Source organism: Maylandia zebra, linkage group LG17, assembly GCF_041146795.1.
Source record: "Maylandia zebra isolate NMK-2024a linkage group LG17, Mzebra_GT3a, whole genome shotgun sequence".
NCBI classification, from domain to species: Eukaryota; Metazoa; Chordata; class Actinopteri; order Cichliformes; family Cichlidae; genus Maylandia; species Maylandia zebra.
This window is the reverse complement of record NC_135183.1, coordinates 18,397,556-18,410,795: the sequence shown is the minus strand read 5'-3', so window position 1 is coordinate 18,410,795 and position 13,240 is coordinate 18,397,556. Positions and strand designations below refer to the sequence as shown.

General features: G+C 40.1%; 1 protein-coding gene across 2 annotated transcripts; it reads right to left on the bottom strand.

Annotated features, from left to right (window-relative positions):
* Window positions 1–285: 285 nt before the first annotated feature.
* On the bottom strand, window positions 286–12,351 carry LOC101472689 (tetraspanin-8). Of its 2 annotated transcripts, XM_004564848.2 has the most exons (9): window positions 12,165–12,351; window positions 9,292–9,348; window positions 9,080–9,184; window positions 7,607–7,681; window positions 2,758–2,853; window positions 2,424–2,528; window positions 2,234–2,281; window positions 1,903–1,986; window positions 286–769 (listed from the first exon to the last, which is right to left on the bottom strand). In XM_004564848.2, the coding sequence occupies exons 1-9, from the start codon at window positions 12,222–12,224 to the stop codon at window positions 605–607; spliced, it is 795 nt and encodes a 264-aa protein (XP_004564905.2). In that variant the 5' UTR covers window positions 12,225–12,351; the 3' UTR covers window positions 286–604. The 2 variants fall into 2 exon arrangements, with proteins under 2 accessions (XP_004564905.2, XP_076732359.1); XM_076876244.1 differs by lacking the exon at window positions 12,165–12,351 and having other exon boundaries at window positions 9,292–10,497.
* Window positions 12,352–13,240: the final 889 nt, after the last annotated feature.

Below are 13,240 nucleotides of genomic sequence, written 5' to 3'. Positions count from 1 at the left end.
GGAAACCTGGAACTAAATACCAGAGCTGTCCTGTGAAATGGAATGTGTGGGAGGACTCAACAGAGAAACTGACACACACACACACTGAAACTAAGTCATGTGAACCTGACGCTGGGACTGGGGATAAAGAGATAACTAACACAACAAAACAAAAAATCAAGAACTATAAATAACAAACTAAGAAACTAGAACATTAATTATTTTAACCTTTCAAAGAAATAAATACCAAGTCCAGAACAAAACTCAAAATGCTGAGTCAAAGACTCAGAACCATGACAGCTCTCCCTTAACTCCAGCTCGCCCTCAAAGCGGTGAGGGGGCGGGAGATACGAAGCTCAGCACAGAGGAAAGATTACAAACAGATTGAATCTGCTTATCTGATATTTAATCATATATATATATTTTCTGTCACCAAACAACATCTGAAGGTTCCTTTTTTATTTATTTTTTTATTCCACAGATATGATATTACTGATATATGATATATTACCCTTCTATCCCCAGTGTATATGTAGCCTGTGTCCATTCCCTCTGTCTTTATCAGGTCATGTCCCATTAGATTAATTGATTGATTTAGTATAGGTGGTTTAGACTAACACCAGCTCTATAACTGAAAGTTGTGAGGAGGGTTTGAGGCTGAAGGCGTCTTCTCTGGCGTGTCGTCCAGCAGCTCGTAGGCAGGTGGCTGGTCCATCCACTGGCAGTTCAACCTGATGCTCGTGTTATACAGCTGATAGATCAGCAGTGATGACAGCACCATGCCGAAGAGCTACACACAAACAACAGTTAATAAAGACTGACATGATGATGTTTGTCACTCATGCACTCTGTGTCACGATCCTGGGTCTTAGGACCCAGTGTTTTGAGTTCTAGTTCATTTTGATGTTTATAGTATGTTTAGCTCATTAGGCCTCCTATGTTCATTTGCTTATTAGTTCCCCCTTGTGTTTCAACCCATGTTAAGTCTCCCCTGCCCTTCATGTCTCTCTGTGCCCCCTCTGTTCTGTTTATTGTGTGTCTTTGCATGTTTGAGTTTCTTGTTTTGTCACCCTGCATTGTGCATTATGTTCTCATGGTTGGTCTTTTGTTACTCCCTCTAGTCTAGTCTCTTGTGTTCAAAGCTGAGTATTTCCCTCTGTGTATTTTGGTTCTTAGACCTCTGCCTTATGGTTTGTCTCTGTTTCTTAGTTGCTGTCTCCACTGTGTCTAGTTCGTGTCTCTGTGTGATACTTCCTGTTTTACTTTGAAGGTCCATGCCTCATGTGAGTGTTTCTAGTTTTGCGTCTCTGTCTCGTCCAGTCCTGATTTCTCCCAGCTGTGCTCCCCTTCTGCGTCTCATTCCCTCCTTATCCCTCTGTGTATTTAAGCTCTGTGTTTCTCTTTGTCAGTGTCGTAGTCTCCCTCATAGCTGTGTGAGTTTTCCCTGTGGCTCCTCGTGCTTTAGTCTCCCCAGTTTAAGTTTAGTACTGTTTTTTGTGTTTCACTTTATGCCAGCATTAAAGCTGTGTTTTTGAGTTTAGGTTTTGTCTCCGTGAGTTTGCGTTTGGGTCCTCTCCTGCCTGCCACACAGCTGAACCATGACACTCTGTGGTGAAGATGAGTTTACCCAAGCTAAAGGATCATAGCAGGAAAAAGTTTACTATTCCAGTGCTGAAAAGTTGGTGTATTTCCAAAGTTCTGAATCAGCTCTTTCTTTTAAAAAAAACATTCTCTGTAAATATTTCTAAGTATTTGTTAAGAGCACACATCATTCAGCATTACCTGGGCTGTCAGAGATGTGGACATAAATCATTTCAAAATGCTTTTTTACGGTTTTGGAGGAGATTTAAATACAAGGCAAGAAAACATTAAAAAAGCAGAGCTATGGTGACATAACACATTTTACTTTAATGAATAACTCACTGTTAGAACAAAGAGACCAAAGATCACGCCCAGGGTGATGTTGGCATTTCTTACAACCCTGCTGCTGATGATGGGAAAGCAGGGCTGAAGACAGAGAGACAAACACATATAAACTCTGACTGCAGTGACAGGAAAAGGAATTTTTTTCAGGGGATCAGGAAACAGATAACACTTACCTCCATTATTTCATAATCACATATCTGTTAAAACTTCTTTAAAATTGTCAGAGAGAGCATTGGCCTTGATGTGAACGTTGAAGGTATACACTTTTTATATGTTCACACCTGTGTATCAAGTGATAACTTAAATTTTAGCATTTAGCAGCTCTCACCTGTGTGAAGACAGACTTCTTCTGCCAGAAAAGGTTCAACAGGAAGTTCTAAAAACACAGGAAACAAACTCAGGAGTCATTTTGTTTGTCTTTCAGTTGGAACCATTTCAGAAAGCGTCAACACCTCACATGAAACTGAGTTAATACAATAACTCTGCAAGTTATTAGTGTCTCAGCTTCTTTTACTCACTGTGTAGCTGACTGTCTGACATTCCTCTACATCCTGTTTGCACAGGCAGGAATCAGGGATGCTGTTCTCCCAGTCTTTGTAGCCAAACAGACCACAGCAGTGCAACTAAACACGGACGGGAAGAAGAGCTACAAGCTGCAGTGTTATTTACACCACACAGTGCAGAACAAACCACACAGAACTCGGTGCTGGTGACTGCTGCCACATCAAAAATAATACTGAATAATACAGAGCATATCTTGTGGAAGTCAGAAATCTTAAAGCTCTGGCTTTCCTTTTGCTCCTGGACTCAAAGTATTGTGCTATACTGCCTGACAGTGTGATAGGTGCTTACTGATGTCTGTAGTCTTTCAACCTGATCCCTGATGTCACCTGAAGCCTGATCCAGTGGCAAAAGCAAACGAAACCTTTCCTCCATCACATGCCCCAACTGAAAAATCACACAGGAGTGTGTTTATTAGTTCATAATAATCTATAAAACATCAAACAACCTGCATTTGATGACATTTTACTCAAATTAAAATTGTGCATGTCTGCTCAAAACTAGTGGAAACAAAAGCAATCAATACTAGGGTAGACAAAGAAAAGAAATCAATGCTAAAATTACTATTGGTCTGGATACTCATTTGGATCAGTATCAGTGCCGCAGACAGACAGTTCATCCTGACCTCACCACCAGCTGAAGCTGACTTTCATAACAGCGAATAACTCTTTATGATGAATTTTAAGAGGTCAGTAAAGCTCCCATCTCAACAGCACTCAACAGTTATCAGTAACCAATGTTCCCTCTAAGCTGCGCGCATGCGCAATTGCGCACTGCTGGCACGGTCTCTGTGCACAGAAAATCTGCGTTGCGCACAAAAAAAAAACTATCCTGAACTGAAATTAAAATAAATACGTTAACAATTCATTCTGTTCTGCAGTGTTAGTCAGTAAGTGACTGGCTGCTCCAGTATGGGATTAGAATGATGCCACCTTATCCCATAGTCTAGCCAATGCATTCACATACGCAGCTAATCAACGTTGACAGGCTATGACAGCGTCCTTATGTTCCCACACCGGTGTTTTAGCTAGCAAAGCGGCGTGGCTGATGTGGAGTGAAGCCACGTTAATGACAACGTGTACAACCATTTTAGATGTGAGCAGGACAGACGGAACAATTGACGGAAAAAGTGTGGACTTTATACCAGTTTTTAAATTGTGTTGATAGACCACGTAAAACCAGAGTTATGATAAAAATATATGCAATGTTTGTTTTTTTTCTTGAATACTTTCGTTGTTTATATTTACTGCGGGAAGAAACGGTAAAAACAGTGTTTTATAAGGAAAGCGCTCGAAAGCCCTCTCCGCCTGTGAGCAAAAACAAAACCACCCCCTTGCGCCCCTCGCTTTTCCTATTGGTAGAAAAATGTACCATGTCGACTAATCAAAAAATGATATGGCAACATGGCATTTAGATGTTTAGGAAGGGGGAAGTTTTAGGAGTGACGGCGGTGTTTTGAGATGTGAGAGATTTGTGATGTTTAGCGCAAATCTTGTGTAGTTAGTGTGTAGTGTAGTCAATAGTTCTGTTGTGTGTGTCAGAACAATGAGGCGACTGCTGAATGTTACAGGTGTTACAGGAGTGATACATGGCCTGCCTGCATTTGGTAAATGGCCTGCATTTGTATAGCGCTTTTCTAGTCCATAGGACCCCAAAGCGCTTTACACTACATTCAGTCATTCACCCATTCACACACACATTCACACACTGGCGATGGCAAGCTACATTGTAGCCACAGCTGCCCTGGGGCGCACTGACAGAGGTGAGGCTGCCGGACACAGGCGCCACCGGGCCCTCTGACCACCACCAGTAGGCAAACATGGGGTTAGTATCTTGCCCAAGGATATTTGGCATGCAGCCAGGATGCAGCCTGGGATCGAACCACCAACCTTCTGATTACATCTCCTGTTGTCAGGCCTGCAGGTATCAGGCTGCAGAGCATCCTGACCAACTGTATAACAGTCTGGTATGGGAACTGCTCTGCCTCGGACCGAAAGGCGTTGCAGAGGGTCGTGAAAACTGCCCAGCGCATCGCACCACTTCCTGCCATAAAAGACATCTACAGGAAGCGGTGTCTGAAAAGGGCTGGGAAAATCATCAAAGACCCCAGTCACCCATCACATGGACTCTTCACCCTCCTGCCCTCTGGGAGGCGCCACAGGAGCCTCCGGACTAAGACCACCAGGTACCGGAACAGCTTCTTCCCCACAGCTGTCAGACTCCTGAACTCTGCCTCCTGACATCTGACCAGTGTTGGTCAAGTTACTTGAAAAAAGTAATCAGTAATTAATTACTGATTACTCCCCCCAAAAAGTAATCCCGTTACTTTACTGATTACTTATTTTCAAAAGTAATTAATTACTTAGTTACTTAGTTACTTAGTTACTTTTTAAAAACACGATTTACAACCTGAAGAGGTGATAAAGTGATAGATCTTTCAGCCCAATTCTACTTTTTCTACATAATCCATCATACAAAATGTAATCAAATGGAAAAGTCTCTTTTTTTAACTTGTTTTATCAGTTTTAATCTTTTAACTTTATGCATCAAGCAAAACATTTAATTATATGCAACATTCTCTGACTTGAATAAATTAGTTTAACATTTAAACCTATTTTCTACACATTCCAGCACATAAAATAAAATATTTTTTGTGTTTACACTCACTCTTTCAAACAGATGCAAGTAAAACACAACAGAAAATAAATAAAGTCAAAGACTCAGCGGTCCTTTTGCTCTATTTTCACCTGTAAAGCAGGAGCAGGGTAGGCGGAGGGTTACCCTGGTGTAGGTGTGCTGCGGTCAGTTGAAGAATCCGCGCGAGTGTCTCTGTGAGTTTCCCATTACGTCGTAGCTACTCGGTGCTTGCTCGGAAGTTTAGGGGTTTTTTTCGCTGTAAAAAGAAGTTTTCTTCCCACGCACGATGGACGCTAATGTTTTTGTCACTTTTTATGGAATCAAACTCAAAGTAAGGTCAGTACTTCCACACTTTAAACGCTGCACGCTCATACTCTCTCCCGCACTCGATATATTATCCATTGTTGATCTGCACACAGCTGCTGTCACCAACGTCGCACTTGCTTACGTCACTGTCATGAGACATTCTCGCAAAAAAAATCACGGTTTTAGTAACGCAGTAACGCAGCGTTCCTACGGGAAAGTAACGGTAATCTAATTACCGATTTTGCAATAGTAATCCCTTACTTTACTCGTTACTTGAAAAAAGTAATCAGATTACAGTAACGCGTTACAAGTAACGCGTTACTGCCCATCTCTGCATCTGACCCACGTTAAACTCATGGACTGAACATACACACACCCACAATGGACAACTGTACCCTCAAACACACAATAATAACATGGACTGAACCACCACTCACAACCACTAGCACTTTAGCCTCTGTAGAAACTATCCACATATCTCACTTATCTTAACTGCACTACTGTATAGCTCTGTGTAAATAATCATTCTGTACATTCGATAATCTTTAATCCTACAACTGTTTACAACTTGCACAGTTCCCATTTCTGTATAGCTGTATATCTCAGATTCTGTAAAGTTATTTATTTCATATTCTGTATAGTTTTTCATATTTATATCCTGTTCATAGCCTGTACATAGCTTGTACTCACTACAGCCTGTACATACTTATAGTTATAGAATATTCACAACATACTTCATACCGTGTACATTATAACATACCATAATAGACCCATTTCTGTAATATACTCACATATCTATATTATTGCTAATATATGTTGTAATATATCTATATCACTAAAGCACTTCTGGATGGATGCAAACTGCATTTTGTTGCCCTGTGCATGTGCAATGACAATAAAGTTGAATTCTATTCTATTCTATTCTATTCTATTCTATTCTATTCTATTCTATTCTATTCTGTTGTTCTCCTTTATCTTATAGTGGAGAGAAATTATGTTTTGGAGTGGCACAAATAATTTGTGTGGCATCAAATTTGATACAGAACACCTGATTGTTCTGTAAATAGTTTGACATTAAATAAATAGCTGCAAAACACTTTGTTTTTTGCAAAACTCACTGTTTTGAAGAAGTAATTATATAATTAATTGCCCAACATTGGTCTTTAAATAATGTATTTTGCAGACAGAGAGTTACAGGACTCTCTCCCAGACCACAGACTCATAATACAAGTCAGAGCTTCATAAAAACAAAACAAAACAAAACAAAGTTGTACAACTTTGTTTTGTTTTTGTTTTTCTGTGGAAAACACGTGTTTTCAAAATTGGAGTTTAAGTTATTTTTACTTCCAATAGTGTTAACATACTACACAGGTCATGAACAAGATTTTTTTTAAATTTTCAATATAAGTGGGCTAAAGCAGTTAATTAAAAGTAGTCTAACATAAATGTAAACGCTGTAATTTGATTATTTTAATAAACCATGTAACTTGGATGGATTCGATGCTGGCGTGACCACAGTGCACACGTCTGCTGTTGCTCACAGTGCTTCAAGGGATCACTCAGGGAGTTTGTGTGTTCGCTCAGACACATGGAAAATTAGAGGGAACATTGTCAGTAACATTTGCCGTTTAGCCATTAGCAGTTACCCAACAGCCACATTAGCCATCTGCTACATTGGATTAAGCTACCGGCTAATAATAAAACGTTCAGTGTTGGAGCTAGAGAGCAAATGTCATCAGCTGTGCCTGTCTGAAACATTAATACTATTAATTTACAGGATAAACAATTATTTGCGTTTAATTTTTCTTGAGAAAAAAGGGAAACATCTGCTATACCTCTAAAAAATAAACTTTATAGGTCCTGTAACTTTTTCTTCCACTTTGTACTCAAACTCAGGTCCCCCCACACACTTTCCTAATTAACTTTGAGATAACCCAACAGAACCCAAGTGGTGTGCTGTTAGCACTCTTCATACTTTTTGGTAAATTACTGTTGTGGTTAAAATGCATTTCTTCTTTCAGGATGTCAACTCTGACAAGGTCCATGTAGCACAATGAAAAACCTCCATGTTTCTGATGTTCCTGCATGAACCTGGGATCTGTTTGTGTTTTGTTGGGAATGCTGAGTTTGAGGGAGAAGCTTCGTTGCTGAATGTTGAATACAGAACCAACACAGTAAAAAGAAACCGGGTCCTTACGTTTGGTCGGGCTGCAGCAGTGATAGCTCCAGCTCTGAGCATCAGCAGACTTCCAATGAACGTGCACAGCAGGAACTGCAGAGAAGGAACCAAAGAGATGCTGCCTCAGCTTCTATATGTAAATACCTTTGTTGCATTTTGTTTTATTTTGGTTGTAGTTTTCTATTTTGTATCTAACCACATCAACATGGGACTTTTAAGGAGCAGGAGAGACGTGGGAGAAAGATAACTCTGTTCATCTGATTTTCAGAAATAAGAATGATGTGGGGTGCATTATCTCAAATTCTTTTCTAAAGTACAGCTTTCATGAACTATAATAATATGTCATGCTGTTTTATTTTGGATAAAGAGAAAGAAACTTAGCAGTAAATAAGTAACTTATATCAATAAGTAATAAATACATGAATCAATAAATATGATCCAATGTGATTATGTGTTCTGCACAATGAGCACTTTCACTGTCTTCACATGAAATATATTTTAAGGTAAAACTTTTGTACTTTTTAATTAAGTAAAAAGTAGAATTTGTTTCACTACTTTACAAAATCTCCATGCTGCTCTTATTTCCGATTAAATAGTCTCATTAAAAAGCAGTATGCTGAAGCATTTTTTAAAAATATGAATCTGGATTCAAGTGACAGAAATTCTTCAGTTTTCAGTGTTTTATTATCAAAATCAATCAAAATTTCCATTAAACAAAAAAAAAGGTGGATGCTGGTAGTTTTAGTTTGGTTAACAATGGGAGAATTTACAAAAAGAAAAGAAAAATGCAAATGGAAACAGTCGAGAAAATGATAATTGGTGTATATTTGTTATTGATTATTTATGATTATATTATTTCCAATACGTATTTCTCTTCTTAGCTGACATTAATAACTTGCCTCAGGCTATGCTGGCTGGTGACAGAAGGACCAAATTATCACCACCTTCCTGTCTGTGGCTTGGAAGCAAAGAAAAGACCTTTGGGATGACCCAAGATCAGGGAACGACCCAGCTTTGGTTCCACTATAGCGCCAAAATGTAACCTACTTACTCCCCAGATGTTTTATATTACTTTACTTTGGGGTTCATGGCAAACATTAAGTGAATAAAAAGTTCAAATCTTTAAAACTGTATAGGTGACATTGGGTGCTTTTGACAAGGTTGTAAAAAAGTGGAATGAGGTAGATATTACAACAAATATACACCTCGGGTCTGCATGAACCCTAGTGATTAGGATGGGGGTTAAGGCCTTCCCTTTAAGTCAGCTTTATTATAAGTGTTATTAGGGATATCCCCTCTGTGACATCATACAGCTCCAAGAGCTGGAAAAACAGACTCCATGTAAGCTAAAAGTTAACAGGGATGTTCAAGTAATGTACATGTGACAGAAAATAACAGATGGCAGAAGTGAGAACAAAACTCTTTCATGCTTCAGTTTACCTGAAAAATTACTAATATTTGTCAGTCAGCAGCCATTGAGTTTTTGCTCACCACAGTTAGGCTCATCAGGTTTGCCGTGTGGGCTCCGTGAGCCCCCAAGATGCTGATCACCACGGTAACGGAGGCAAAGATGTAAAGGTGGGTTGTCTGAACAAACTGAATGAAGAATAGTTTTATGCTTGATTAGTGCTTCATAACAAACAGCTGTGTGTGTGTGTGTGTGTGTGTGTGTGTGTGTGTGTGTGTGTGTGTGTGCTACTTACATTGTCATGATAACATTTAAACAGCAGAGCCGGAGTTGTAATGAGTCCCACTATGAGCTGAAACACAGCAGAGCAGCATATCATCCAAGGAAGTTTCAACAAAAGGGGAATCCTGTGTTTTCTGGGCTGTGTACAAGTGTAAACCAACACCATTTAATTTTCTACGTTTATGTCTGAGATGGAACCTTATTATGGAGTCGTGGTCCTCGAGTCTCTCGTGCTGGCTCGCCTTTCCTGTGTGTTTTTCTATAGTTGTTTTCTCCCTTTGTCTGTATACCATGTTTACATATCTTTGTGGGGACCAAAAATTGGAACGTGACTATACTTGTGGGGACTGACAGTCCCTTATGGGGACAAAATGTCCGTCGCGACGAGTTTGAAGGTATTTTTAAGACTCAAAATGTGGTTTAAGTGTCAGGGTTACATTTAGGTTATGGGTAGGGTTAGGCATTCATTTTTGATGGTTAGGGTAAGCGGCTAGGGAAAGCATTATGTCAATTAGATGTCCCCACTAAGAAATGAAAACAACTCTGTGTGTGCTCTCCCATGTCTCCACCTTCCTGCTGGAACGCTGAGCAGCTGTGGGGGTTAGGGCTAAGACTACTCACCTGCTGAGTGAGCAGTTATCAGGCTTCCTGCTTAAGGCGCGTTGTGTTGGCCCAGGTCCGCTCACGGCCTCCATCTTGTTGTGGAGTCTGTTTTTATGCTTTGGATAACTGGTCTGTCTGTGGCCATGAATACTGACCCCTGTGAGATCTGCTCTTTGTGCCCTTGAAACCGGCAATACCTGTTGCCGCTGTTGGAACTCAAATGCCTCACCACCATAGCTGGACTGGCCATTGGGCATACCGGGCATTTGCCCGGTGGGCCGCTGATGATTTTTTGTTTTTATGGGCCGATGGATTTTTTTAATTTATTTTTTTTTAGGAAGGGTATATATAATGAAAGGTGTTGGATTGGCCAGTTGGTCATGATCGACTCTGGGCTGGACCAATTACAGCCGAGGAGGCCGAATGCACCCGCCCCCTTGTTTAGCAATCACGTGATTTTTCGCGCATTGCATGCCGGGAACAATCCAAGTACCGCATCAAATGCAAGCATTTGCAGCACCACAAACGTTCAATGCCGGTCCGTACAAAGACAGACTCGACGAAAAGACAAAGAAAAGATACGAGGAAAAAATCAAAGGAGTGAAAGGGTCAGACCCGTACGAGCACACAGAGTGGACAAAGGACGTTAGCGTGCTGCCCAACTTTCACCACGCTCATATTTATAATTATACGGTTCTTGGAGTGAGTGCATACACTCGTGAAGTTTAGTAACTTCAGGTCACTGCAACAAGCCCAGGTACAGTTTACCGACGGATGGGTACAGGACCTTGAAATGCACCGTGTAGAACGAAAGACCATCGTACGAACAAAGGTAAGTTTACCAGTCTCACAAATCGTCGTCATAAATACACATTCGTTAACCGTTTATTAATATAACCTTTGAGCTCAACGGTAATTAATTAGTAGTGGAAATAATTTCTGGTTCATCACAGAAATGTAGCAGTGACAATAATATTGTATGCTGTAATCGCACTGGACAATTAGTGATACAAAACAACTGTTTTATCCTGTGAATAAAAGTATATGTTTTTGTCAATGTACCATGGTAATAACAGAAGCGAAACGCAATATTGTGTCAGGACAATTCACTATTTATGCACAATAAATAAAGGAGCATAGCGCGACAATTTCTGTTCAGCGCCAGACTTGCTTGTAACCTATATCACCAATTATGTTAAGAAAAATGACGTATTAACTACTACAAAACTCTGACCTTTGTGGGAATGCTTGGAGCAGACTAACCTGTGAGCTGGAGTGTTCTGGGACGTTATATTTGGTATATCCAGACCATCCGTCGGCTCTTACTTCGGAAACATGGCTTAAAAAATTTCTCTTCAACGACGTAATCCGATAAAAAAAAACAAACGATCGGCTTCCCGTGGCTGTCATGTGACCGGCTATTGCAGTTAATAATACAACAGCTTCTTGCCATTTTTTGTGTTTCTTTTTATCGCTGTGTAACTGAGTTCAATTGAAAGCCTGCGTGCGCTAGTACCTCTTGCCACAAGTTCCCAGAATCCTTTGCGGTTTTACCCCTGAATGACGTCACATTTTCAATCTTTATCCTGGTGGGCCGGTCTCTAGTCAAAATGCCCGGGCCGATTTTTTGTCCCAGTCCAGCCTTGCTCACCACCAACTTTGATTACTGCCTTTTCTTTCCTGGGTGATCATTCTGTTAGTTTCTAACACATGGTTTAAAAATCTAACTAGCCAACAAACAAGCTAAACCAAAGCTATTTGTCTTCCCTGCATGTCCTGATCTTCTTAAAGTTTTTGTACCTTTTTTCTGATTGCTTTGTGTTTTTCTGGACTCTTCAGCTATCGTGTGCTTTGCTGCAAACTCTAGCCATCATTGTTTTTAAGATTTTGATGGAGCTTACCTCTCAGCCCCTTTGCATTTTCATTTGCAGAGGAAACGATAAAATCATTCAAATGTTTTGATCAGTAGAACACCAGGCTGTCTGAAGTAGAACAGAATATCTGAAACTCCCCTTTAAAACAAATAGCAGCTTAATGTGACTGTAGAACGTGAAATTATATCCCTGTGCCTCTGAACAGATCATGTTCTAGCTTCAGACTGTCATAAAATTTACATGTTCAGATTGTTTGTATTGATTTATTTACTAGCTCTGTAGAGATGTGAATGTCAATAACTCAAAAATCCCGACTCATTGTGTGTCTTTACTGTTCTCTCTCTCATACCTTTCATCTTCTTAGAAAGAAAACAGAACCATTTCCCCCTTTTAAAATCCAGTTACTCACCAAAAAGAAGACGTTGAAGCCGAAGAAGAAATGTCTGAGAGAAGAGCTGACCTGACTCATGCTGCTGTATGATGAAGCATAAATGCATCAACACGTACTGTGATTCTGCATCCAGTGGTGGTTGGAAAAAGTGATAGTGCAAATGAATCTTGGAAAGCAAGAGAGAAGGGCAGGGCTTCCTGTAGAAGCTTCCTGTAGATTAGAAAGCTAATGAATTATTTGTCATGATGTGCTGTGCAGGCAGACAGGATTGGACCCAAACGCAGGACTAATAGAGGCAAAATGTGAACTCAAAAGTAGCTTTATTGCTGACCATGGCAAACCAAACAGAAACCCAATCTGGGAAGCTAGAACGAAAACACACAAGTAAACACCAGGAGAGACACAGCGGGGGACTAATGTTAACAACATGACAAAGGGAATTGGAGACAGGAGGAAGAAATTAGAGCTGACGAAACAAGGACAAGTAAAACTAGACTCACTGCACATAGGACTGGGACTATCAAAATAAAACAGGAAACAAGAGATAATTTACAAAGACGCAGACTTGATACTATTTTTTTTTTTTTTTGCCTGTCCCGTTTGGCTCTTTTGCCATCAGAATTGTTGTCTAAAGGCAAAGAAAGATGCCCAACGGATTTACTTTACCAGATTGACCATCCCAGCCTTGCCGTAATGGTCCATTTGATTCACCTTTTATTGTTTATTTTATTTTCACTTACTGAATACGGGACAGACTTGACTGGGGGAAAGAAAGGGAGAAAGAAAGAGGGAAAGAGAAACAGCTGAGAAGAGGGACGGGGGAGAAGGGCAAAAAACAAAAACCAACAGAACGGGCAGAGAGAAAAAAATGCATATATCAATCACCTGGATCACCTGCTGAGAAAGAAAAAAGAAAACAAGCAGAAGAGAACAAGAGTAATAGAATAAACAACATCACAATGATATATGGGAATATGACAGTAAATACTAAATGTTAAACATTATTGTGCAGCACATAAGATCAACAGAACACAGTGTGCTTTGAGGTAGGAGCCAAAAAGGGTGTAGTTTGTGGGTGTGATCACCCGTGTGTA

Coding starts and splice junctions, on each gene's coding strand:
- LOC101472689 (XM_076876244.1), bottom strand. CDS start 9,444: ATGGTGTTGGTTTACACTTGTACACAGCCCAGAAAACACAGGATTCCC. Junction 2,854..7,606: donor CTGCTGCAGCCCGACCAAAC/GTAAGGACCCGG, acceptor GTGATTTTTCAG/TTGGGGCATGTGATGGAGGA. Junction 2,529..2,757: donor TTGAAAGACTACAGACATCA/GTAAGCACCTAT, acceptor GTCCGTGTTTAG/TTGCACTGCTGTGGTCTGTT.